General features: G+C 42.8%; 1 protein-coding gene across 5 annotated transcripts; it reads right to left on the reverse strand.

Moving 5' to 3' along the window:
* Positions 1 to 27,810, reverse strand: SMC4 (structural maintenance of chromosomes 4). 5 transcript variants are annotated; one of them, XM_048313869.1, is made up of 24 exons: positions 27,694 to 27,810; positions 25,239 to 25,429; positions 23,971 to 24,149; positions 23,226 to 23,417; positions 21,405 to 21,581; positions 11,307 to 11,471; positions 10,713 to 10,840; positions 10,353 to 10,493; positions 9,504 to 9,654; positions 9,008 to 9,172; positions 8,013 to 8,246; positions 7,245 to 7,430; positions 6,652 to 6,813; positions 6,277 to 6,502; positions 6,100 to 6,179; positions 5,291 to 5,443; positions 5,059 to 5,185; positions 4,372 to 4,561; positions 3,719 to 3,863; positions 2,957 to 3,130; positions 2,312 to 2,494; positions 1,489 to 1,721; positions 870 to 1,053; positions 1 to 296 (listed from the first exon to the last, which is right to left on the reverse strand). In XM_048313869.1, exons 2-24 carry the CDS (start codon positions 25,393 to 25,395, stop codon positions 108 to 110), a joined length of 3,921 nt encoding a protein of 1,306 aa, XP_048169826.1. In that variant the 5' UTR covers positions 25,396 to 25,429; positions 27,694 to 27,810; the 3' UTR covers positions 1 to 107. The 5 variants fall into 5 exon arrangements, with proteins under 5 accessions (XP_048169826.1, XP_048169827.1, XP_048169823.1 ...); XM_048313870.1 differs by having other exon boundaries at positions 23,971 to 24,146; positions 25,239 to 25,434; XM_048313866.1 differs by having other exon boundaries at positions 25,239 to 25,434.
* Between the last annotated feature and the right edge of the window lie 102 nt (positions 27,811 to 27,912).

Raw genomic sequence — 27,912 nt, forward strand, 5'->3', positions numbered from 1 at the left:
TCAAATTTTTACAAAGTTTAATCAAAATTTACAAAACAAAACAAAGTCTAAAATACAAAATAAGATCAGACAAAAAAGCAGCCACAGGGCTGGAAGTTGCTTCCTCCCTATTTTTGGGCTACGCTGCACCCAGCCATGCCAAGTTCCTCCAGTCCTTTCACAGCCAGGATTTTGGGGTTGGTGGCCACACTTTTGGTGGTGTTCTGGGTTTTATAGATCCCAATTAATCTGTCTGCAATCTCAAACATGTTGTTCCGCAGGGAGATGATGATGAACTGGGCATTTTTGGTTTGTTCCTGAAACAGAAGTGATTTGTGTTAGTGCCCAGCATTCCCAAAAACTCTCTGTCCTGGCGTGGCACACAAAGCCAAGTTTAAAACTACAGCTGCAGGCAGGGAACTTTCAAGTGTTTCCCTAATCTGAAGTAGCTGCTCCTGATCTTTGCCACCCATTTCCAAAACCAGAAATAGTAAGTTAAATTACTACAATAAACTAAGTTAATAATACTGAATGTTCAATGTTTAATTACCAGTCTGGTCTGGAGCCATGTAAGGGGTTTGCTTTGCTTAAATATGGTGAGGGCAGAAGTTGTAAAGGCATGAAAAAAAACCTAATTAAGCTATAGATCAAAGACACTGATGGGAATGACGTGGAAGTATGAATCCAAGGAACCTTGGGAAATCATGGAGACGTCAGTAACAGCTAACTGTGTATTCTGACAGTAGCTGATGGTTTTGGGGCAAGTTCTCAAGAGGAAGCAGTAAAACTCCAGCATCCCAGATTTTAAATCTGGCTGTAATTGTGAGGCCACTTTGTCCCTTCTGGAGGAGCAGGGACATCTCAGGAAGATGAAGCCCTGAGGAACTTACATAGATATAAAATGCTACGATGGAGACGTTCTTGAAGTCGAGGGCAGCGTCGATCTCGTCCATGAAATACAGCGGGGTGGGTTTGTAGTGGTGAAGGGCAAACACCAGGGCCAGGGAGCTCAGGGTCTTCTCTCCTCCTGACAGGTTGAAGATCTTCTTCCAGCTTTTCTTGGGAGGCCGGACACTGGAACAAAGCAAGCGTGGGTGTGTCAGGAATTCTGATCTTTGCCTGAGCTTGGCCTGGGGTAACACGGGGCTGTTCCTGCAGCACCTCACCCCCACTGCTCACTGCCTTTCCCAGCTGAACTCCCAGTTAATGAATTTCCTCCTGGGAGCATTTATGACAGAACACTGCCATCATTCCCCAGGCAGAATGAAGAGACCTGGGAAATAAGAAGTGCTGGGAAATGAGTTCAGAGCTTTCCAACTGCTTTAGTTCCTGATTTCTCCAGGAGAAAGAAATGAATTTGAGAGCTAAAAAGTTGTGGTTTCTGTCACTATTTGCCCACACTGAGCCTGTCTTGGTTCACTGATGATCAATGAACATTTACTTTAAAAACAGGTTGAAAGAAGGACTATGATGATTAAAAATTAATAGAATATTAAGTATTTTGGAAACCTGAACATGATTCCCTCTGAGAAGGGATCCAGACTGTCCACAAGCTCCAGCTCAGCATCTCCTCCCAGCGTGAGCATCTGGTAGTTCTCCTTCAGCTTGTTGGTGATGACATTAAATCCTGCCATGAACTCATTCAGCCTCTGTTTCCTGAGCTTTTCAAAGGCCTGTCTGAATTTGTCCCTCTCGTTGGTGATGTCATCCAGTTCTCCCACATGCTTCAGGTACAGCTCTTCCTGCAGGGGAAAACAACCAGACCCAAGGGCACTTAGATGCAGCTGCCTCCTCAATTTAGAGTTTAAACCACTCTTCCTACCATTTGAACATTCCTTTTCCCCAGCTTGGCCAACAGCCCTCAAACAAAAACCCCAAATTACCTCTCTTTTCCTATCTCCACTGTTGAGGGAAAAAAACCCCAAACAAACTTGTGTTAAAATAAAAAATGTTTCATCTGTTGAATGGTTCACTGTTACTGGAGTAAGGAGAGAAAAAAATCTGGTATTGTGCATCTGTCTCAGCTGTGAAGACTCAACTCTATTAAATACACATTCCCAGGAGAATCACAGAATTTAGGTTGGAAAAGACTTCAAGATCCCAGGAAGTCGTTGTCACCTGACACTGATGGTGTGGAAGGCAAAAGGCACACGGGAGCTCCTAGAAACAACTTCCACCCTTGGCTAAGGACGAGCTGGTAACAACAGGAACAGGTCAATTCCAGGCTTCCACTGCAGCTTCCAAAGGAAGGAGGAGGAACGGGCCCCCTTCTCCTGGAATGCCCAGGCTGGGATCCTTCCCCCTCAGGGATTCTAGGGCCCTGGAGCTTTACCTTCTTCCTGTACTCGGCGATGGCGCCCAGGTTGGGGCGGAGCTCGTGGCGCTGCGCCTCCAGCAGCGCGATTCTCTTGCTGAGCACATCGGGCTCCTGCAGCGCCTGCAGCTCCTCCTCGCTCAGCGCCTGCAGCTCCTCGGGGGCTTCGCCCTCTATGGGGTGCAGGGATAACTTGGAGATCTGCAATGCAAAACCCACGTGGTGGAAAGCTTTAATCACGTGGAGCTGTTTCTAAAATGAGTTTTTCTGGGTTAGTACAGTGAAGTTTCCCATCTCCAAACACTCCAGGATTCTTCCCACAACTGCCTTTAAAATAGGATGTGAAAAAGACAATAAATAGCCCTTTATCCTATCATCCTGTTCCTGCATAAACACCAATAAGCTGTGATCTGAAGAGGAATTTTCTCCCAAATTCTCTGTTTTCTAAGGGGATGCTAATGAGTTTATTCTGTGAGATCCACAGAGAAGCTGTGGCTGCCCCTGGATCCCTGAAAGTGTCCAAGGCCAGGACAGGGCTTGGAGCAGCCTGGGATAGTGGAAGGTGTCCCTGAGGGTGGAACTGAAGGAGCTTTAAGGTCCCTCCCAACCCAAACCATTCCACAATCCCCTGATTTAAGTTTTAGGAACTAAACCATTTCCTACCTCTTTTTGCCAGTATTTAACCTTTGCCTGGTGGGTGGAAATGTGGTTGTCAATTTGTTCCATTTTCAGCTTGATGCTCAGAGCTTCACTTTGAAGCGTATGTTCAGCATCCTGAATAGTTTTCATCTCCTGGAGTAAATTTTTCTGCTCCTCCTGCACTGCTGGCAAAGCTTCCTGAAGAGAAAAATGGAAAATGCCCCAGAAAAGGGCATTAATCAATCACTTACAAAAATGTTGCCCCTTTTTTGGGTGATAAGTCTGTTTTCACTTAATTTACTCACAGCTATTAATGGAAACAAAGAAATATTCTCGGATTTATAACTGATCCCTGAATTCTGGAATGACTGAGAAAATGCTGCAGTTTGTACTTTCATCCCAGATCTGGATCAAACAGGTCCTACACTCATTTTTAGCTAATTAGAGAAAGACATCAAATCCCAGATTTATTTGGAAGAATTTCAGCCGTCCTGGTTTTCCCTCTCTCACAGAAATCTAGATGGGAAACTAAAATCCCACATAACTGGAAAAATTTTATGGTTAAGCAACTAATTTTAAACCCAGCAATTTCTTTGGGGAAACCTGGCGTAAGTTTTTTCCTAAACTGAGCCAGGAGAAATTTCCAGGTGAGTGTAAAAACATGAAAATACACCATTGCTGTGGCCTGGTTGCTCTGCAGAGAGAAGGGGCTATCAGTGGGATCCAAGGAGGGTTTAACTCCTCTCCCTGATTTCCCTGGAGCCCAGAGTGGTCCCCAGGACTCACCTCAGCCTGCCTGCGCTCGTTCATCACTTCGCTGGCTTTGTCCTCCAGCGTTGTCAGCTCTGCTGTCAACTTTTTCATTTCCATCTCGTTTTCTTCCAGCTCCTTCTCCGTGCGCTGCAGAGCCTCCTCGGATTTCTTCAGGTTCCTGCCCAGGGACAGGGATCTTTGTGTACCTCACACGAGGCAAATGGGACAGAAAATAATCCAGGAGCACAGTCTCACTGACAACAAGGAGGAAGTGCTTGTTTAGGCACCAACTCCCACGCTCCAGAGGTATCCAAGGAAAACAAAGTTGTCTTCCTCAGCAGCCAGACCTCACTAAATGACTTAATTTGTTCTTGCAGAGTTTGGAATCTCTATGGATTGGTGAGCTCCCATAAAAAATAGACCCCATTTTATTTCCTGACAGCCCTCCTAATAAAATCAATCCCTTCAGATTTGAAGTGCTCCAGCACATCCAATCCAGTGCTATTTTGGACTTTATTCTGAATATTGAAGTTTAGGCAATATTAGACAAATAGTTCAGGGAAATAATAGAGAAATGCTGATTAAATGTGACTTTTAAACTATTAGAAACTACAAAATTTGAGTTCCCTTTCCCTGCTGAGACACTGAGTAAGTGCAGCTCCAGCCTGGAGCTCCCTGTGCTGTACCTGTCTGCAGTCCTGGCTGCCACCTGGGCCTTGGTGATGGCTGAGGAACATTCATCCATTTCCTTGTCAATCTTATCAATTTTGTCCTGCTGTGCCTTCAGTTTCTGGTTGTTGGTGTCCATGATGAGCTTGTGCAGTCGTTTCACCTCCTCTTCCATCTTCGCGGCTTTCTCAGCCACGCGCTCGTAATCTGTCCATGGGAAAGGGGAGTTACGGGCACTGTGCCGGCCTGGGACTGCTCATGGACATCAAGGTTGAAGGGGTAAAGTGATGGAAGTGATTCCAGATTAAGCTCTGCTCTATTCCTCTATTGAGAAGTGCACATATTCTCTATGCTGTGGCAAATGATGAGTAAACTGTGACAAAAAATACACCCAACTTCTTTCTGCCACTGCTCTACCAAAGCTCTCCTGCTGTAAAAAGCACTCAGCATGGATTAGTTAATGTACACAGAGTACTTAAATACATGAGGTGGTGCAGTAGGAGCTATTCTGAGCTCATTCTTTGCTTTTAATTAATTGGAAGATGCTCAAAAGTTAAATTTTAAGAACTGGTCAGCAATGTTTGTTTCTTTTATCCCTCTTAGGAAAATGAGGTCCCAAACCAAGACATAGAACTGATGCCCAAACCCAAACCCATTCCTCCCTCTACAGTTTTACTCTCTGATCCCCTCTCCACAAAATGCACCTTTTTTATAACCATCAAGGACTTTTTCCAACTCCCTCTGTTTGGTTTTGTCTGGAGCAGCAGCAGCGACATTGGCTTCGAGTTCCTTGATTTGGTTTCTGAGATACATTTCTTGTTCAGAAAAACCCTGCAGAGAACACAAAACTGGGCTGGAATCTTGTCCTTGGAAAGCTCCTTGACACCAGCCAGGCCTGTGTGGGGCTGAGGCTGGGAAGTGCTCAGGAATTCTCACCTGGATACTAGCTGTGAATTTCTCCGAGGTGTTACTCATTTCCCGAATGTCCTGCTGCAGTTTCCTTATGGCTTCTTCAAGCTGGGCTTTCTCCTCCTCACACTGCATGGCTCTTTTGGAATCCCTCTGCAGCTGGGACTCCATTTTGCTGATCTACACAGAATGAGAGCATTATTTACTGGTGTCACCACGACAAAACCAAACCAGGGCTCATCCCTGTGCTCAACAGCTCTTAAAACACAGGGGAGAGTGCAGTAAAAACTTCAGCTTGGGGAGTTTGAGTGCTGGGAACGTCAGCTCTGCCAGTGAGAAACAAGAAGAGCAGCTCCAGATTAAAAGCTAAATGGAATTCAGAAGGAAAAGCAAACGGTCCCCTGATATGCCAAAATGATGTCCAAGCTATCACTGTGAGACTAAATTAAATAATGGGCTGGGCTGTGAACAAACTGAATCCCAGAATCCCTGAGGCTGGAAAAGCCCTCCAGGATCAGAGTCCAAGCTGTGCCCAATGCCCACCTTGTCCCCAGCCCAGAGCACCGAGAGCCACCTCCAGGCCTTCCTTGGGCACTTCCAGGGATGGGGACTCCAAACCTCCCTGGGCAGCCCCTGCCCAGGACAACCCTTTTATCCCTGATGCACTTCAGAGCATTATAACCTCTGCTAACATTGGGAATTTTGGTTTGGAACCCCTTGTTAATTCTCTTCCATCCCAGATTGCTCCTGCTCACGCTGCTTTGAAAGGCACATGTGTGTAAGAACTGTCCAAACGAAGGAATTCTGCTGGAATTCCATTTCCATTACGTACTAACCTCTTCTTCCGAGATATCAACCACAACTGAGGAGCCCATTCTGCCTTTCATTACTTTTCTCCCGCCACCAGTCATGGTTCCTACAGAAAAAGGGATGAAAAGAGGTCAGAGAACTCCTTGGGCTGCAATATCATCCACTAAGTGCTTCCAGTGGAGCTCCAGGTGGTGCTGCAGTACCTGACACCTCGATGATTTGTCCTTGCAGGGTTACCACCCGCCATCTTTTCTCCTTTTGGAATGCTATCCTGGTGGCTTCTTCCAGGTTTTTGGCCACCAGAGTGTCCCTGAGAGCAAAGTAAAACGCCAGGCGAACCTTGGCGTCCTCCACCTTCACCAGGTCAAAGAGCCGCGGGGTGTTCTCAGGAGTTGGGATTTTCTGCATTTTGTTTTCCCACACAGCCATCTACAGCCACAAAGGAAAGAAAGAAACGAATCTTTAGGATAAAAGCTGAGGTCACTCCATTATTCTATAGGATGTTAAAGCTTTAAAAGAAATGTCATTAGACTGCAAGTAAAAGTAAAATAATTTGTTTTCCGAAGGGTGGGACTCACCTTGTCCAGGGCTATGAAAGTGGCAACTCCAATGCCTCCTGCCTTCAGGAAGTTCACACAGGCCTGGGCAGTGTCAATGGTGTCCACAACAATGTGGTCCAAGGCTCCACACGACGAGGAAATGGCCACGTCGTACTTGTCATCGATGGCTCCCAGGTCTCCCTGAGGATTGAGGGATGAGGTGGAAACACTGATTAGTTGGCACCTGAGCTGCTCTTTGAGTTCTGTCCTTTCCCAATAAACCCATGCATGCACTTTTTAAGATCTCCACACACTGAATAAACTAATTTTTCTGAAGCAGAGATAATTCTCCTTGGACAAAAGATTGCAGAATACAAAACCAGCACTTTTACATTTACGCTGACGTGCAACAGGAGTGAAAAACTCAGGTCTGAATTTTCAGAACTTTAAACCAACATTGCTTGGAAAGAACTGAAAAATGTTTTCTTTTACAGCAAGTCCACAGGATTTACAGCTCTCCTCTCTAAACTCCTACTGCCAGGGAAGTGAGGCATCCCACACTTCAGCACAGGAACACCACTGAGCTCCTCTAAAGTTTAACACTAAAAGTGTGACAGCCTTCTAAAATTTACCAGTCTTCCATAGAGCCCAGGAATATTCCCACATTTCTTCTGCTGGAGCAGAGCCTCGAGCACTTTTCCTCGACTGCGACTTTGTGCTAAAGAACTTTTGGCTTCTTCTACTTTTCGGCGCAGGTTTCGCACGAGATCCTTGGTCCCAGATTCTTCTCTTTCCAGCTTCTCCAGGGCATTCTCTTTCTGGGGGTTCAAAGAAAGACATTGGCTCAGCCTCCCAAAAACTACTCGATTCAGGGGGTCTTCAATGCATGGCTTTGTTCTTTGGGGAACGATTGAGGAGCAAGAAATGAAATTCAAAGAATCCCAGACTGGTTTGGGTTGGGAGGGACATTAAAGCTCTGCCGGTGCCATCCCTGCCATGGGCAGGGGCACTTTCCACCATCCCAGGCTGCTCCAAGCCCCAATGTCCAGCCTGGCCTTGGGCACTGCCAGGGATCCAGGGGCAGCCACAGCTGCTCTGGGCACCCTGTGCCAGGGCCTCAGCACGCTGCAGAAGGCTCAGGAATCCAGCCATGCCTCAGTGTGAAATTCAATCTATTCCCTTGCAAGGATATGTAGGATTTAATTTAAGTCAACATTGGCTTAACAAAGTAAGTTTAAAATCAAATATTTGCTTCACCAGCAAACTGAGTATCAGAAAACAGCTTTTCAATGTTCTTTTAGAGGAGATGGGTTATGGTTTATTTTCACCACAATTATTGCTAAAGAGTGAGCCTTTGATTTGTGTGTGACTCAAAATGAAATGGGAAAGTCAAGTCTCACCTCCTTGAGCTGCTGCTCAGCCTGGGGTAATTTTGCAGAGATGTCTCTGATGGAAGCTTTCCTTTCCTTCAGGATGCTTGAGGTGCTGTCCAGGGCCTCCTGTGCCTGGCTGAGCCGAGCCAGAGCAGAGTTGTACCTGCTCAGGTACAGCTCCAGCTCCGACTGCGCTATTTCCATGCTGGAGCGGGCCTCGGTCACCTCCTTGCTGAACTCCATCAGCTCCTTCTCCTTGCCCTGCAAAAAAATCCCAGGGTACAGCTCAGCCCATCGGCTGGGCAAAGGGGAAAGAGAAAATGGGATGTGCTTTTACAGCCCTGGCAGAAGGAAACACTTCTGTTCTCTGGGAGAACCAGTGTTCCTTCGTTAATGAACATGAATGGATGGGAATTAAACAAGGCTTTTCCTCATTATAAGAGCTTCAGGGAGTTATCACAGAGCATTTCCATACAAGCTTTGTGTCATTTTCTCAAAGGTGGGAGGAGCCCTACACATGGAGCTACACTACAGCTCAAATGGAGAATCCACGTTTTCAAGGCCAGAAAATAACCCTGCAAATTTACAGGATAAATTTCCAGCCTCCAGGTGTTCAGGGGCTGAACAGCAGCACCAACAATCACCAAGTGTTAAAGGAGTTCTCCATTAACTCACAGACACATCAGAGCTGTGGGAAAGGCTGGGAACAGATCATTCCAGGATATCTTTATTTATTTAAGCAACATACTAGCTTCAATGTTTCGATGGGAGAACATGAGAGTGTATTATTTAAAATAAATCTATGAACGAGCTACAGGATGATGCTTGAACATTCTAAAAGCAGCCAAGACGGATTTAGCTGTAATTATTAATTTAAGATTGATTTCCCACTGAGGCTCCTCTAAACTGCCACAAGGAACAGGGGAATTGTCAATAAATGGCATTTTAGAAGTGTCTGGTGCTGGTTTCCTTCAGAAGAGTGAAGTTATTACAGCAGGTGGGTAATTCCTGCCTGTCCAAACCTCTTTTTCCTTCTGAATTCCCTTGGTCTCCTCCTGCAGGCTGGCCAGGACCTGCCTGAGCTTGGCCTCCTCCTTCTCCTTGGCCTTTGCCAGCAGCTCCCTCTTGGCCGTGGTGTCCTCAATGGCTTTGGCACTCGTGGAGGGGACGTTCTTCAGCTCCTCCACCTGCACCAGGAAAGGACTTTGAACTTCCTCTCCCACTGGGACAACAGAATTCCTGAATCCCTAAGTCCCCCCCTCGATCCAAAGACATCACAACAGCTGGCAATGACTAAATGCATGACACAGATCCATGAATTAACTCCATTAATGGAGTCATCACTGCAGTGATTATTTTGCAAACAAAATCTCAGGCTGATTTAATGACTTAAAACACCTGATTAAAACAATTTAAACCCCATTTTTCCACCTTCTTTGTTGCAATTGGTGCCCTTTGCATTTTCTCCCACAAATAACTGCACTCTTCCAAGCCAATCCAGCTGATCCATCCCACTACCTTTTCCTTGTCCTTTTGAAGCTGCTTCTCCAGTTTTTTAGCCTTGCTCTTGGCATGTTTGAGATTCTCCCTCACTTTCACATCTTGCAAATCCAACTGAGTGAATTTTTCTTTATTTTCCTCTATGAACTTTGTGATTTTATTGAATTTCCTGAAGGGAAAAAGAAAAAAAGGATGATTTCATACAGTATAAAAATAATGCCAGTGGAGCTTGGCTCAATAAGTCAGCATAAAGAGTTTAAACCAATATCACGCAGTTTTTGTGATGAACAACATCCAATATTTACAATATGCACAGTATTTTCCCTGGAAAAGTGATGGTCCATCAAAAAAAGATCAACTACCCAAGCAATATCAAACATCTTTTCAGAAATTTTCATTTTTTTCTTGACAGAATTGATAATTCCCATCTCTCCCCAGTAATTCCCTGAGGATGAGCGGGTCAATATTGCAGCTGGATTTGGGATCAGCACCCAGGCAAAGCAATTTTAAAGAAACACAATTTATGCAGAAATGATTCATGAGAAAACCAGGAAAAAATTCCAAATCCATGCCCCTAAGGACTAGGGTTGCAAATCTAAAAATCATCTCCCAATTATTTTTTTGTACAGTCAATATGAAGAAATATTTAAAATGCATTAGGAAAGATCAGACATTTTCTTATTGTAATTGAGAATCTTACCCAGAACCAAATCAAACCAACGTGAATTTGCTTTAATTTATTTTTGTGCATTAATTTAAATGCATTTTTGTGTATTTAGATGTACCAGAAGTGACTGTACTATCAGATAATTTAAATTTTTGGTGGGAACCATGTAAAACAGCACTACACATCCCTGAAGTACTCACTTCTCAAGTTCTTTCAAAGCTTTTTTCTTGGTTTTTGTTTCCTCGGCAAGATTACTGCTTTTCTCATTAATACTTTTAGTTTCTTCACTAATTTCCTCTTTCTGCATTTCCAGGTCATTTATTCGTTTCTTTAGGTCATGGCTAGGAAATAAACCAAGAATAAACCCTCACTTTTCTCCATCTTCATAATGAATCTCTATTTCCAATCTTCAGTGTAACAACAGGATTATGTAAGGTATCAAAAGGTAACAATAATTTCAAGTTAAGAAAGGCAAAATATTTCTAATTCGAGATGCTGAGGCAAAGTTTAACAGCACCCCCACCACATTAAAGCCAACCCAAACCCTGAGAATTACTTACATATAATACTGACAGATCTTATTCTTTTCCTTAAATATTTTGTTTTCCAAGCAAAGGAACTCAATGGCTTTATTCTTGTCCTCTTCCAAGGCTTCTTTTTCTTTCTCCACCATTTTAACTCGATTTAACTGGAGAAAACAGAGGGGCAGAGCTGAGGCAGGGCCAGCACTACAGGAGGAAACCGTGAGGAGAAAATCCCAACCCTTTGTAGGACACGAGTCCTCTGGAAAACGGTGATCAGGAATTACCTCTGCAAGGCAATTTTATGGTGATTTTCTCTATCTCAACCTTCTGACTGGCCATATTAAATTTAATTCCTACAACTGGCCCCTTTTAATTTAATTCCTACAACTGCAGGTCTTTTGTTTCTCTTTAAAACGAGTCTGCCACAGGATTTACCTAGGACACACCAAGGAAAAAGAACTTTGATTTTATTTAGAGCTTTTTTTAGTCCTTTTAGCACTCAATGCATCAATCAAACGTTACAAAAGCAATCTGTGCAGCAGTAATTCTGGGTAGTTTAAATTCTCCTCGGAGAGCTGTGTGTGAACAATCCTGGATTTGTTTAGGATGCCCCAGGAGGTGCAGCCTCACCTTCTCCCCCCTGCGCTCGTTGAGGAGCTCCACTCTGCGGCACAGGGTCTGGATGGGCTCCTTGAGCCGTGCAGATCCAATCAAATCCTCCAGATATTCCAGCATCCCTTCATCGTGCTCCGTCTGCCCTTTGGGCTTCATCATGGAAATCTGCTCCACCTCCCCCTTGGGAAACAAAAGTTGGGTGGTTCTGTTCTTAATAGGGGTTTTTTTCTGGGGTGGGGAAAGTATTCTGGAAAAAAAAATCTATGGAATGAGTACGAGACATTATAAAAAAAAAGAATAAAATAAGGCAGCAATCAAACCTATTCAAACTGGAACATCACACAATCATTAAGGTTGGAAAAGACCTCCACGATCAAGTCCAACCTTCACATTTATTTGGGAAAACAAAGATCAGAATCAATGGGAATTTCCTCCAAGGTGGTGACAACTGTCCTGGAGCCACCCTTCAGGTCTGACCATTCCTTCATTCTCTAAAGATTCAAAATGTGTTTCCCCAACCTAAAAAAAGAAGATGAGAATAAAGCAAGCCCTCTAAGTCCCTGAAGGGTCTCTTCAGAAACAGAAAGTCCATAAAATCCTGGCTGATGGATGAACTGGAATTGTAATTCGTTTAATTGAGGCTTCCTTGGTGGAGAAAGAAAAGGACTCTTTAGGTATGAGGGTTCTTTTGTGTAATTTTCCTTTATGTACAGCATTAATTTTAAGTGATATAGGTGATATTAAAAATAATTAGATTTTTAAAAATAAGATTTAGAAAGCATTAAACAGAGGCAGAGACAAGGACAGTTTGTGTTACTGTTGCAGATCTGACAACACAAAAAACCCCAACCCAACTCCTCCTTTTATTTCTTGCACATCTCAAAAAGCCAAACAATCAGTTTGTAAATAACTGCTGCTGGATTATATAAAATCCTAATTACCCATTTGCTCCCTCACCACAGAAGAGTGGTTTCTCTCCCCAAAACTGCCTGTCAGCCCATGGGGGAGGAAACTGTGCAACCTCCTAAATTCCTCTGGGATTGTCAGAAGTCTTTTTCCTTCTTGCATTAAAGCATTTCCTCTGTTTACGTCCATGGAAAAACAATCACAGGAAAGGTTTAACTCAATGCTGATCAGGACTGAGAAGTTTCTACACTGGGTTTACACCCCTCATGTTCAGTGTTGTAAATCACAAACCTACCCTGGATTTAACAGGGAAAAATGGGAATTATGGACAAGCAAGGAATGAATCAATTTTTTATTATTTGGCTAAATATAATTAACCATGTCTAAGAAAGATGATGATGCAGTTGTGGGGTTTCTCTGTAGCTCACTAAGGTGAATATTTACATTATTTTCTTGTTGAGGGTAAAAATAAAAATATTTAGGAATTAGTAATTAAATTGTAAGAGTACAAAGTATTATTTAATATTTATCCCATTTATTAAGATAATAAAGAAATCTGTTTAGTCCACCCCAGTTTTAAGAAATAAAAAGGTTTCCAGCTGTTTTAATTGATAAAGGAGAGTGAAAAGCTTGTACCTGCTCTTCTTGACAATGATTAACAGAGCAAACAGATTTTACAACTCTGCATTGTTAAAACTCAATTTTAAGTGTTTCCTAATTATTTACCAGTGCTCACTACCTGACCCATTATTTGAATTATGAATTTGAAACCCCCAAACATCCTTGCTCTTTCTGTATTTTGAAATCCCCTGATGTTCTGAAAGTGAAACCAAGGCAGGGCAGGCAGACATTTGTTGAGCAATGAGGGGAACGAGCTCGGGCAGCTTCTCAGAGCTGGCACCCCCACCTTTGCCAAGGCTCCCACCAGAACCCCTGGAAATCTCCAATTCCTCCCCTCAGTTGTCTCCCGCTGGCTCAGGGATTCAGGAGAGGGAGCAATGTGTAAAATAAAAAGGAAATGCAGGCTGTGCTCAGACAATCAAAATGGATGTCAACACTCAGCCATGGGCAATGCCAACAAGGAACCAAACCCCCCACACAAAGGAAAAAATTCCTGGAAAAAACAGCCTCAGATCTGTCCTGGAGAAGCTCCAGGGTGACTGAACTGTGACCTTCCAGTGCCTGAAGGAGCTACAGGAAAGATGGGCAGAGACTCTTTACAAGGGATGGAGTGCCAGGACACAAGGAACAGCTTCCCACTGGCAGAGGGCAGGGCTGGATGGGATATTGGGAAGGAATTGTTCCCTGGGAGGGTGGGCAGGCCCTGGCACAGGGTGCCCAGAGCAGCTGGGGCTGCCCCTGGATCCCTGGCAGTGCCCAAGGCCAGGCTGGACACTGGGGCTGGGAGCAGCCTGGGACAGTGGAAGGTGTCCCTGCCCATGGCAGGGGGTGGAACTGGATGCAATTTAAGGTCCCTTCCCACCCAAACCATCCTGTGATTCCATGTTTCCACACCCACCAAGCCCTTTGGGAAGGTTCTACACTCAGTGCAAGAGCTCTAAATGGAATTAAAAACCAAATTTCAGCTTCTGCAGCATGAAGCCTTCCACATCCATGTGGATCCATAGGGATGCAGGTACAGCACAAGTTAGAGGTGTACCATGCACACACATCCCAGCACCAGTTTCCACAGAATTCCTCAGGGTAGTTATCAGGGAACAAGCACTGGGAATCCTACAACACAACCATCTGGGGAAACATTTCCAAGCAATCAGCTGAGCCCTGGGGCAAATCAGGACAAACCTGGTTTGACACCAGGCTGTAAAATAAGGGAAGAGCCCTTCTCAGCTGGAAGTGGCTCCTCTAGTGAAAAGCATGAGGAATAAATTCCAGCAATTTGGAACCTGTTCAACTCTGCACAGCTGAATAATTCACAGCTGGGATGTTTAAGATACTTCCTCAATTTAAGAACTTAAATTTCTATTGTACCTAAGTAAAGAAGAAAAGCTTTAGAAGCAGTTTCAGGACTGGCAACACCAGCAGCAGGTTCCATCACTGGTCTAAAATTCTGAACTTGCCCACAACCCCTGTTCTCTAAAAGCAGAAAAACACAGCTGAGCAGCTTAGAACAGCTCTAACCTGAGTTTATCCAGTGTTTCCTGACACAAAAGGACTGGAATTTTAAACAAGGTTATCAAACTGCTTGATAAAGGGAAGGTCTGACTTACTCATGAGGCTTTTTCTGCAACTCTTACACTGGTCTAGAAACAAGATCTTATAGCAGTAACTCCCATTTATTGCACTGTGTTCCAGAACCTTCCTTGCCCTTTGGGAGTGGGTCTTGTTTTCCAGAGCTATGGAGTGTGAATGGCACGAAGTGCTAATCCCAGCAGGGACATGGCCCAGCCTCCAGTGGTGTAACTGGGGGTGTGGGGCATTTGTGCCCTGCACATGGTGCTTAACAGGAATGAGGGAGTTTCAGGATACAGCCACCATATTCCATCCCAAAATTCTGGTGTGAAAGAGGCAGGGATGGCAAAAAGTCTCTGGCATTGAAAAATTACTGACAGCAACCTGAGAACTCTTCATAAAGAGCAAACAACATATTTTGGGTTGCAAGGGACCTTAAAGGGGACCTTGCACTGTCCCAGGGTGCTCCAAGCCCCATCAAACCTGGCCTTGGACACTTCCCAGGATGGGGCAGCCACAGCTTCTCTGGGAATTCCATCCCAGCCCCATCCCACCCTCACAGCCAAGAACTGCTTCCCAAAATCCCATCCATCCCTGCCCTCAGGCAGGATGAGCTGTTTCTGGAGAACCTAGGAAGATGGTTGCTTTTATTGATTATTGCCTTCTCTTTTCACCCCGAATATTTGGGAAAAGCTTTGGGAAGGCAGCACCTCGAACACCCTGAGTTTTGTCTAAACTGTCACTACAGCATTCCCAGAGCTCTTTGTTAATGTCCCACAGAATAAGTATGGCACCAAGGACATAAAAACAGTTTCCCAGGATTTTGGATCGTCACTTAATTGCTGCTGTCTTAAGCTCAGCTTTAGAATCCAGTGCTGAGGACCTTGGGACAGCTTGGAATGCAGTAGCTGGGAGTGCACCGTGCTCTGGGGAGGAGCTATGGGGAGTTTGGGTGGTTTCTGAGGGGAATTTTGTGGTGCAGTCGTGGTGGTTTAGGTTTTGGAGGGTTTTTTTTAGGGGAGCTCTTCACCGCTACTCAAACATGGAGTAATGTGACATCTGACTGAAGTGAAAATCACAGTTGTGCTCAGGAAAAACGGCTTTAGAGAAAAGACTCTGTAGAAAATGCAAAATTATAGATAAGAAAAACCTTCCCTGGGCTGGGGACCAGTCAAACCAGGTAATTTCGTTTCAAAATCCGATTAAACCACCAGAAAATTTCATGCATGACAACTGTCACTATGATACTTAGTATTTTTAAGAATATTTGGTATTAAGACAATTTTTTAAAATTCAGAACAATATTTTAGTAGTTTCACTGTAGTAGCAGCATATTTTTATAATACACAAAGTTTTGAGGCTTTTTAAACCCCCATAAATGAAGTTTTCTTATTGAGACCAAAATCTTTGAGCCTCAGCAAACTTTACTGTAATCCAATCATACCACCTTTTACAGCTCAATTCCAATAATTTTACTTCAATAAGTACGTTTAATTTGCTTACTAGAGTGATTACATAAATTAGTTTGCAACTTTATGGCATTACATAAATGAAATGGGTTTAAGTGATATCCGAATGCAGTGATCAGGATATCATTTAATTTATGAAGCATCACAAGATGCAGGGATATTTGTGATGAAATAGTACTACAAATGCAGTACTACAAATTAAATGTAAGCAGTGTTTGTAGTTATAAAAGCCACCTTAACTCACACTTTTGCAGAGGATTAGAGCAGCCAGAGCCAAAACCTGCTATTTTTTTGTCCAAATGACAAAAACCCATCTTAATCAATGCAAATTACAACCCAATTTCAATTATTTTCTTAATTTTTAACATGGAATATGAGACAAAAGTGACCCAGCACAGGGCAAACTTCTCTTAAAAGGCCATGTTATATTTTAATCTGTTTTCCAGAGCACAGCAACATTTCAATTCTCTCCAACACTGAAGGAGCATGAACAGATTTTGCAAGAGCTTCTACAGGAGCTGAAAACACCTCAGCATCACGAGGAGCAAAGCCAGAAGGACACAAGGACACCGGGTTTGCTTGAAGGAAAACCACATTAAAACAGCTGGAATGTTTATTATAAACCTGTTTTTCTAGGGACTTAAAAGAGAAAATCCAGTACTAATTCCTGTTTTTCCTTTAGTTCTTTACCCCAACTCCTGCACACAGAGTAGAAGCAGCACTACTATGAAGTTACTACACCTGAGGTTCAGCTTTTTGCTCATTCGGCTCCAGTTCCACCTGTATGACACAACTTGGAACTGCTGCAAAAGTCAAGGGGCAGTAAAATCTAGAGAAAAAGTAGCCCGGATGTTGTGTAATTTTGTTTTCTCACTACATTTTTATTTCCTGGCCATTTTGTGCCATCAATTACTTGATAACAAGGCACCAAAAGTGCATTTTGCTCTTAAGAAAGCCTTTAGGCAGCAAAATGAGGCAAGTGTCTCCCTGCCTGCAACTTCCTCTGTTTGCACCCTCTCTCCCAGATCTCAATTTTAAGATTTTTCTTTTATGCGCTCACACTTGGCTTTGGGGCTTTTTCCCCACTTTACCACAAGGGTAGCTCTCACTTTTTAAACAGGAGTACAGTAAGGAATGGCAAAAATAAGTCCTACATTTCTGTATCTTCAATTTATTTTGAGCCATACTCCCATCTCACAAAGCTTTGCCCATGAATTCCAATTCTGCATCCATGTATTTTGGAAGCTATGTATGGAGAGAGCCAACATTCCCATAACCTCATTATTCTCCTGCTGTAATACAGCTCTTGTAGGCTACAACAGATAGTTTTGGGATTTTTTTTTCCTGTTTTTCCATGATATTGTTGCTATTATTTAACGCTTGCAGTTCTATCTCATTTTTACCCTTCAATTTTATCACGTAGTGAATACACAGGAGGGGAAAAAGCACCAAAAACTCAACTTCATGCTCTGCCTTCCCAGGTAAGATCAGTGGGAAACAAAGTCAAATAAAAAATAAATGTACATATTAAAATCTACAATGTCACCACTGCCCAGGGATGAGGAAAAACTCAGAATGAGCCTTTATACAAAATTCAGCTGTTTGCACAAAATTACAAATCTGCATTCTGGAAATAATTCTAGAGGTTTTAAGGACATTGCTGTGTTTAACATAAGAGCACAGAGTGAGTGCAAATCTAGAGTCACGTTGGAATTTAAATCAGGAATTAGCAAACCCAACCTGCAACGTTTGATTTGTCATTGGTGTGTTCTAAAGAAACCATTCAATTACCACTCATTTTCTCTTCCCATTTTTCCATGTTTTTCTGCAGCATTTCCTACAGGAACAACCCTCTCTTCACCTCCAATGCTGGCAGCAGAGTTTTTTAATAATCCCATTTATAATCCCATTTATAGCCTCAGCTCCAATGTCCCATCAGGAGCACAGACCTCAACAACTGGGAATTTCTGGTTTATCTCAAAGGGGAGGAAAATCTCTCCCTCATTTCCTCCCCACTCCCCTGGAAGTGACTCCCACGTTGTTTCCACACATGAGCAGGTAAAAAACCTGACAGAATTTCCTTTCTTGCAACCTCATCTTGCCACAGGATAAGACTGAACTCCAATCAGTTACAAAATACACCCAAATAAAATCTCTGCAGTTGTTTATACCTGCTTATGATTACAGGAGAGTATTTTAATTAAGTCTATCAAACATATATACAAGTGAAATACCACGGTAATTAGTACAAAATTGACTTAAAGCAGTTTCAATTTGTTTGTAGGATTCTGAAATAAATTAAAATCAACTCAGAAGTTTGCTGCTGTGAATACAGAATGAATTCTGCAATATTTACGTGCAAAGGGGCTGGCTGGGGGTTACCTGGGGAGCTCCACTTTGCCTTCCCACCTTTTCTGGTGACCCTGCTCCTCTTACGTTGCCCATCCCAGAGGTGGCCATAGCCTCTGCTCCCAAATATTCCCCCCTGCACTTCCAAACCTGACATTCCCTCAAATGCTCCCATTTCTTTCATCATTCCTTAGAGGAAACCAGGCAGGAGGAAGAGGCTGAGGTTTTTTAACCTTTCACAGGAGTCACTACAGAGAACAGCACAAATACTTACTCTGAGTTTGTCAGCCTGGGCAGAGCAGGGTTCCAAGGCTTTCAGTGAAAGCTAAATAATTTTATTTGTTGTTCTTTACACCTCTACAAGTTCCTGGAATGGGAGCAGTAGGTGGGGAAGACAGAAAAGCAGCAGCAAGGTGCCAGATTTTCCACCAAACACTCTTTTTTAAGTGACAAGATGCACTTTTTCCTGTTGCAGTTTCAGGCTCTGGCAAGCTCATTAAAAATGCATCATATTTATAATAATTTTAAATATTAATTATTATAGTAATGCAAAATAGTTGTTTATTCCTGAAGTACTGAAAGCACAGGGCAATTTACTAAAAATGTGCAGTATGGAGTGCTGGGAGTTAAGGATCACAGAAGTGACAAACTCCTGTTCTGTGCTGGCAACATCCCATTGGATCTAGAAGAATTCTGAAACCAGATTTATTTCAATTTGCAAGTTCAGGCACAGAATTTGTAATTTTTCTAGAACTACTCAATTACTCTCACATTTTCTGTTTTTCCACAGGTGTTCTTTTGTAATGGTATTCACAGAAGTCAGCAGTTTGCTTTTAATATTTTCAGTTTGGCATCAGCAGAAATACCTCAGTCAAAACTCAGCTCTCAAATTTTACCCTAAAAAAGCACCAAAATCAGCAGAAAAACATTGCAAAATAGGGGGTGAAAGGGGGAAAAGAAAGCAAAAAAACCTTAAGCAGTCTTCTAAAAAGCAAATATTTTCCATTGAGTAATGGTAGTTATGTTAGCAAGATAAAATCAAAGCTCTAAAGGTGTTGTTACTACATGTAGGACATGTTCCCCTACAACATTTTCTTTAGTACTAACAGTGAATTCCATCACCCACCCAAACCAGCATTTGATAATCCTTAATTAATATTTTTATCCAAAACAAAATATTTCAACCACACCCTATTGATATAGTGAAAAATCAGAGACTTACTACTTATTTTGAATGAGAAATACTTGGTTAAACTTAGTTTAATTAAACTCTTAGTTTTGCTATTAAAAAAAAAAAGAGAAAAAGCCAAATAAACCTGTTATTTATCCCTTCAATTTTAAATAATTTGGAAAACATTAGGGAGGAAAAAAAGGCAATCTTTGTGATAACAATCCACAGCCTTAGATGGTCTTATTTGCTTCTAGCTATAAATTTTAGGATTTGGGGGTTGAAGTTCTGCTGTCATTCTGTGGAAAATATTGCTGCATTTCCCAAGTGGAAATACTCAGCTTTGGACTGTCAGGTCAGTGGATTTCACTTTAAAAAGGTAAAGAGAAAGGCCCTGCCCTCAGTCAGAAGGGCTAAAAAAACCAGAAAATCCCAGTGTAGTTTCTGAGACAAAGCCTGGTGGGATGAAAGAAAAAAATTATGGTGGGAAAACACTGGTTTGTGCCTTAATATTGGCTCTACTTCGCCTTATTTCCCTTTGTAGGGTGGAAAGCCTGAAACTGCAGCTTTTAGGAAAAAAGGGGTGCTCTCCTCATTGAAACAATTTGTGGGAGAAGAAAACAAATCCCATTTGGGAGCAAAAAATACAAAATCAATTAATAAATAATTCCAAATGTTCCATTCCCCTGCTCCCAGTGTTCTCCAACACTGAACTTTGGGTATCTCTGCCCCCAGCATTTCCACCCTGCTTCATCTTTCACTTTACATTTCTTCCTTCTGGAAATTTTGGCAAAATGAGATTTGAGAACAACTGTATGGAAAAAAGGGTGTATTTACTCCAAGTTGTTTTCTTGGAGGTGCTTCCCGCTCCATCTTGAATCAGAAAACACAGGAATAAAGTGCTGGGAGGAAATAATTAATTGGCATGGAGACCTGCAAACAGAGATATCCTCTTTTTGTGGGTGTAGCTGTAAAAAAGGACTGCACAGAAAGCCTGGAGGAAGTGAAGCAAGCACAGCCACCCAGCTACACGTTTTTATATATATTTTGGGTCTTTTCAGAGGGGAACTGGAAGCTCCTTTGACAGAAACAGGCCTAAAATAAACTCTATTAAAACATTTCAGGCCTTGGGAAGCTCCCACTGATCACTGATTTCTAGGCTATGATTCTCCAGAGTAGACTTGGGACTTGTTAGGAATTACAAGTAATAGCTGAAATAGTTATTTAATGGAATTAATATTTAAATACTTGTAAATCAATCTACATTTCAATTGGCATGTAGCAAAATTCTCATTATTTAAAAGCTAGAAAAAAATAAATGTTTTCCCCTTCAGTCTGTCTTTAAAACAGCAAACAGAAGCAAGTGTCAGAATTTGAAGGTCAAATGTGAATATAAACGATATTATATTGACAAATTGTGATTATTTTTACAGTATGGGTTGTGTTAAAACTGCTGTTAAAAGCAGAGGCTGAATTGGTTATAAACTTGCTGTTTCTGGAGCTGTTAAACAAGTGTAAACAACAAACACAATTCAGGCGATTTTCTTGCACTTTTTTATGCACAGTTCATTTTTCCACACTCCCTTCTCAGTAAAACCATGCCATAGGAGAGCTGCAGACAACAGTAGATGAAACAATTAAACAATTAAAATTTAAACTCATATTGACACCATTTAGCTACAAGTACACCCCAGCTGCTGAGTCTCTGCCACGCTGAAGCAGCACAATAATATTGGGGTTGAAGGTTTATTTTACACGCCAATATTTACGTGCTGCTAGGGCGGAACGAGCACAACTCCTCCAGTCAGGATCACAATTCCCTCATGGAAAAAGGGACATCAGGGTCCCCAACTGCTTTTCTGCCTTCAATTTCTACAGCAGCAAATAATGATTTGCACCTTGAGCAGAGCATGCAAACCATGATGTGCTGCTACAGCACTTCAAGGCCTCCAAGGCAAGATGTCAAACCTGCATTTTTTAGAGTTTTAACTGGAAATACAACTTTCAAATCGGTTTTATTCACACACCAACCTGTAAAATTAAGAACCTGTTATGATCCAGATCAATTCCATGGCTTCGGAGAAGCATCCCAACATCTCTGAATGTCTTTTTCTTGCCATTGATGTAGTAGTTGGAAGAATTGTCTCTATAGGCAGTTCTGGAGACACAGAATTTGCTGTCAGGAATGACTTCGTAATCATCTCCTTCCTGCTTTGAGGAAACACAAAGCCAGAGAAACAATTACTGTAGCTGTGTATTTACCTCCTATTTCACAATTAAGTAGATAAGTTTTATCATGATCTGGTTTTATCATGGACTCTGAGTTGTAGAATTGGGAGCTGCATCTCTCAAAAAAAGAGAAAAACAAAACAAAAAGATCCTTTGAGAAGTGGACAAAAAATAACCCTGAATTGTTTCAACTGAATTGCCTTCATCTGATGCCTTTCCCACCTCTAGTATCAGCTACTGCTTTGAAAATGCTGCATGTATTCCCTTTGAAATGCCAAAGGTTCCAGGGGCTGTGCTGTCCCCCAGCCTGGGGCTGTGACTCTGGGAAGCCCTGAGGGACTGCAGAGCTCTCTGCATCTGCAGCTCGTCTTCTCCAGAGCTGCTTTCAGCTCAGCAGCTCCAAAGAGAAACTGCACAAGATAAAAAAGCCAAACATTAAAGATGTGACAAATGTGACATCAGCAGCTTCAAAAGAGAGCTTCCATTTACCTCCAGAGCAGCAGCCAAAATAAAGCTGGTGCCAGGCTTTAAGAAGTTAAAACTTGCCCAGATTAACCCCCAAAAGCTCTCAAATTGCTCTCTGGTACATACAGAGGGGTTTTAAATCAAACTCAGCTTCTGGATGTTAACACAAAATAAAAAAAACCTGGTTTTTAAATTAAAGAGATGAATTTTTGAATCTGGTTATTACAAATATAAAAAGAAAAAAAATAAATGTCTTTTCAAACAGTTCCTAAAAAAAGGCTAGAAATGCTGCCACTTTATTACCACCATTTTTGAAATTTCAGTGTACACTTCCCACTTTTTTGGTTGACCCTAAATTTAAAAGTTTGGATGTGTGCACAAAAAAGAAATTTAAATTAAGGGAAATAAATTCTTTGTACCACAATTGTAATAAATCAACAAAAAAGTGCTAAGGTTTTTATCAATATACAAAGCAGCAAGCAAAATAAATATTTTTTAAATTTGCCAACACTTTTTATTTCATTCAAACAAAATATCAGCTTCAAAAAAATGTAGTGGTAAAATGTGGGGTCCAGAATTCTTGCTGAAAAATCTGTTATAAAATTGCAGGCATGTTTACAGTACATAAAGTGTAAATAAGTTTCAGATTAATTATATATTTTTCTAAATTTAGATAACCTAAAATAATTTCTAGTTGGTTTGAAAAGTTTTGCTTAAATAGGTTTTATTTCTTAATACACGTTTGTGTTATACATTTAAGAATATATAACATGTCCAAATATAGACTTATAAATTTTTATTTCATTCTTTTAATTGCAGAAATAAGTTTTATGTACTTGAGGTAAATGAGATTACAAACCTAAAACGACTTCTTCTTAAAATGATTATTAGAAATTTCTAAACTGTTTTAACAGACATATAACACATATTAGTCTTGCAGCAAATAAAAAAAGAATCCTTACTAATATTTTAAGAGCTGCGCTACTCAACAGAGGATTTTTTAAAGTTAATTAACACTGATGGTTTATATCCCAAAGGTAAACGAATCATGTTATGAAGTTTTCCCCAGCTCCAACTAAAATAAGCAAATATTAAAAGTTTTTCAGATCGTTAAAGGAAAAACCCAGGCTCCCCTGTTGTGCCTGGAATCATACATACCTTGTCAGTGATCTTTTGGAAGTGAACTTCCACAGAACAGCTCTGGATGTCCTTGTGCTCATCAGAATTATGGATCAGCACCGAGAGTTTTTTGGATCTGATTTTTTGGGCTCGATAGCCAAATACAAAAAGCAGGGAATCAATGATATTGGATTTGCCACTGCCATTTGGCCCGATAATGCATGAAAAACGCTGCACAGAGAAGGGGAAAAAAGTGATATTCAAAGGGAAATAAATCCTGCTCAGTGTCCATCACCCATTTAAAACACAATTATTCCTCGTGCATGCAAGTGTTTGAGAGCTCAGCTTTTGTAGCCAAAGGTAAAAGCGAATAAAAGCCTTACACCTCAGCTCAGCTTTCCCAGCTGAACTGGGTTAACCCAAAGCATTGCACTTCGCAGGCTTCACAAGCAAAGTTTCATGCTCAGCCACGTAAGTCTCTTGTGGGCACTCAAAAATATTCTCTTTCTTCAAACACAGCCCTAAAAGTTCTCCAGCAAACGAAATCAAGAGAAAAGTGAGCTTTTCTAAGCTGTGCTGACAAATTAAAATTGCACAGCATTGGAAAGTTGCACTTAACTGTTTTCTCTACTGAATTTAGAATATTACTATCAAAATATTTCTAAACTTTAAATATCTTTTCAGTTATTTTGAGGTCAGCTTAGATGAAAATGCAGGAAGGAATAATAGCACCCAGTGAAGCCTTACCTTCAGTTCAAAACTACTTGAGGTAAAAGAAAGATACCTTGTGAAAAGGTCCCAGAGTTTGCTCCCCTGCATAGGATTTGAAGTTCTGGTTTACAATGTGAGTGATCATGAGCCGAGGAGCACCAGGTTCACTGGTCATTGCTGGCAGTGGGGGAGGAGGGATGCTACCCAAAATCTCTTCTAAACTTCGATTATCCACCACCTCATCTGAGGCTGCTAAAACCCATCCAAATAAACAGAAAGATAAAAAAAAAAAAAGGAACTATAAGCTCTCGGTGATTTGACACCTTTTAAAATGTTCAACCAAAAAAGCAAACATCACTTCTGTCTGAATCAAAGCTACATTTTGGCCTGTAATTATTAGCATGAGCTGAGTGGAATTAAAATTCTTTCCACAAACAAAATGTTTTTTAAGAGCTACTTAAGATATCCCATCGCTGGGTTTGTTCTTTCATTATGTAATTCTTATTCCAACACACTTTAACAGGCCCCCTGCAATTCCAACAGCTCCAACCATCACAATAAATCTGCAAATCTGAAGCAGGCAAAGCCTTTGTAATTAATAAGTGCAAAGCCACATTTCAGGCGTGCTCCAGAGTCACTGTACAAGATTTGGGGATCTCTGCACGAGGCTCTGAAAGCTGCAATGACAGCACGGCTGCTCTGCAAAGACAGGAAGTTTGTTACGAAAACAAACTGGCCCCCTGGATATCAGCAGAGCAGCTTTTCCCCAGGCACCAGCAATTCCTTCTTCCAACAGGCAGCAGTTTCTGCCACCTATTTCAATGTATTCATCTATTTGTCAAATACCTGCCTTTAAGAACTGCACATCTAGCTCCCTAAAAAGTCACACAGCTGCTGGTTTTTCAGATTTTTTCTGCGAAAGCTCAACTGAAGGAACTCAAGAAAATACACTGCTTCATGAAAAAGAAAGTCAAATCATTTTAAGAGTTAAGTAAATAAACTTGACATTTATTCCATTCCAAGAAATCCCATACCATTGGCTGCCTATAAATTTGAAAAATCCTGCTGTTGTACCACAATCTTAAATACAATGTTCCAGATCAGGGCTCCGAAATAGGCTTTAATAGGAGAAAGTCTACAAATTGCTTTTGCACTTGTACTGGGCCAAACCCTGTAATGCTCTGAAAGCCTTCTGACCATTTAAAAAGCAATTTAAATTTGCCAGGGGTTTCAGCATTACATTGTAAAAGGGAAAGGAGCAAATCCCATCTGGAAGAGTTGGAAAATTCAAGTTGCTGCTAAGGAGGCTCAATCAGCACCACACAGCCAGAGCAGACCTACCTTGGGGAGGTTCTTTGCCAGGCTCCCTGGTGCCTTCATTTTCCACTTCCATGTCACTGGAGGATTCCTCCAAGGGCTCCCTGCCCTTTCCATGGGCTGCAGTGGAGGTTTTGGTGCTCTTGCCTGGCACGGTCCCTGTTGGCTGCTCTCCTTCCATTCCAAGCAATCAAACTACTGAAGGGCTCTATCTCCTTCGCTAACACAAACAAGAAAACCCCGTGATCTCAGCACTGAGCTACAACACCCCAAGGAATTTACCTACACCTCTGCCCAGATGTTTGACTCATTTAGAAACTTAAGACTGGAGATTTTTAGAAGACAAAAATCCAAACTTGAAACAAAATATCGAGGTTAGCTTCATCATGATATATTTTAAGATACATCACTCCCCAAAACGAGGGGCTGAGCCTAACCTGTTTTAACAGCATGGATCTACCTGCTGCCAACTCGTGTGGACACGTTCAGGGCAGTGACTTTGCTCACTGAAAGCCACCGTGGTGCTGGGGGCAAAAGAGTTAAAGACACATTGAATAAAAAACCGAGGAGCCACATGTCTCTACTCTCCTGGAAGAGCTCGTTATATTTCCGACCCGACACTCATTTTACTTTCAATAATCCGTGCTAAATATTTGTATGTATATATAGAGATTGATAAACAGATAGAGAAACAAAAGACCTGCGTAATTATAGCAAAGACTTGACTCTTAAATAATCTAAATCAACACACTCTGCTCATAAAATACAACACAACCCCTCCTGCCAGCATTCAGCATTTCACAGAGAAAGCAAAACGAAATACCTTCATCTAGTTGGGATGTTAAAGCGATCTGAGCAAGGACGAGCATTACAAATGCCATCAGCTAGCACTTCAGCACAGCTCCCCAAACGGGTGGAGAGAAAGCACCCGATGAGAAGAAAAGACGAGTGAGGAGCGAAACTCTCCCCAAAGAGTTGAAATCGCAGCAAGTGGCGAAGTGAGTTCCCAGAAAAACAGACATGAGAAAGTTTACTTCTCACAAGATAAAAAACTGACGTGGTTAGAAAGTCATCTTACAATTGGTGCCAATCATTTGACGTTTTCAGACCTACCCCCAACCCACACTCTCATGAGAGTCCTTCATTTGGGACAATGGGGGAGGGGGGAAATGAGACACAGAACTCATTTTCAGGCAATTTGAGTCTATGCCCCCGTTCAGAAGTGTTCCGCAATGGCTGTCTCAGACAATTACAGCCTCTCAAAGCACATTTATTTATTATTTTTTTTTTCCAAACTGCTCCACTCCAACAGAATTGTGCAATATAGACCTATTTACCTTCCCAACCCTTCCCCCCCTCGGATACTTCACCAGAATGAACAAGCCGAACTACTTGACCTCAGCTTTCATAGCGGGATAAATCAGTTGCCACATAGTCTCTAACAAATTTAACAAATTTAACAAATTCGTGCCCAGCCCCTCCCCCGAGCCAGCTCGAAGGTGTTTGGTGCAAGCATCTCTCCTGCCAAGCGCCGTTTTCCTTACGGGGATGGCGAAAAAAAGAGCCAGAGACGGACAGAAAAGCTTCCTTATTAACAGCCGCTTAAATCTGATAGCGACGAGCCCTGTCAGTGACAAATCTGGGGCTTTTTTAAAGCCTAAGGAGCCCGACTGCACCCATGTCACGCTCTTTCCAAGTCACAGAATCCCAGAATATTCCGAGTTGGAAGGGACCATCGAGTCCAACTCTTTTAAGTGAATGGCCAATCGCTAAGAGCTTTCTTGGCATTTTTCTCCCATCCTTCAACCATCAAAGCAGCAGGCAGAGCCGGGGCTAGGAAGGTCCCTGCTCTAAGCAGATTAAAATCGGGTCTCTCTTCTACCCAAACGCGTCCCTGAACTTCCCCGTCCTCCGCGGATCTCGGAGCCGCGGTCCCCGGAGGTCCCTAAGGGCACAGCGGGAACCTTGGGCTGCACAGCCCCTCTGTGACCCCTCCTCAAACCCTGTGCCGACAGCAGCCGGGACGGACCCGCCGTGCCTGGAGCCCTCGGAGGGACTCTCAGCGGGGCAGCCCGGCCCGAGGAGAGGCGCTGCCGCCGCTTTTGCTCCCTCCGGGCGAGGAGGGAAGTGGGAAAAGAAGGCGCGGGGCAGAACCCGCCATCCCCTCGGCAAACCTTCGCCTTCCCCCTCAGCACCCCCTATCTCCCCTCTCAGCACCCTCTGTCTCCCCTCAACACCTCCAGCCTTTCCGCTCGGCACCTTCCCTTCAACACCCCCTGTCTCCTCATTAGCACCTTCCCCTCAAAAGTCCTTTTCTCCCCCTCAACACTCCCAGCATCTCTTTTCTCCCCATCAGCACCACCCCCTCAGCACCCCCTGCCCGGGGCAGCCCCCTGAGGGCACCTCCTCCGCCGCGAAGCCCCCCCAACCCCACCGCCCGGAGGCGAGCCACCATCGCTTTCTCCCGCCGAGCTCGTACCTGCTCGTCCCGGCGGCTCCCTGCCCCGGCGAGGCGGCGGCAGCGCGGACGGCTCCAGCTGCTGTAGAAGCTCGGCCGCTTCCACACTCGAAAATGGCGCCGAAACAGCGAACTCGAACCGAAATTCGTTAGAAAAAGCGCGGGGCAGGCTGGGACGGGAGGGGCCGGGCCCGCGGGTTTGAACGGCACCGCTGCCCCCGCCCGCCATCTTGTGTTCGT

Source organism: Corvus hawaiiensis, chromosome 10, assembly GCF_020740725.1.
Source record: "Corvus hawaiiensis isolate bCorHaw1 chromosome 10, bCorHaw1.pri.cur, whole genome shotgun sequence".
Lineage (NCBI taxonomy): Eukaryota > Metazoa > Chordata > Aves > Passeriformes > Corvidae > Corvus > Corvus hawaiiensis.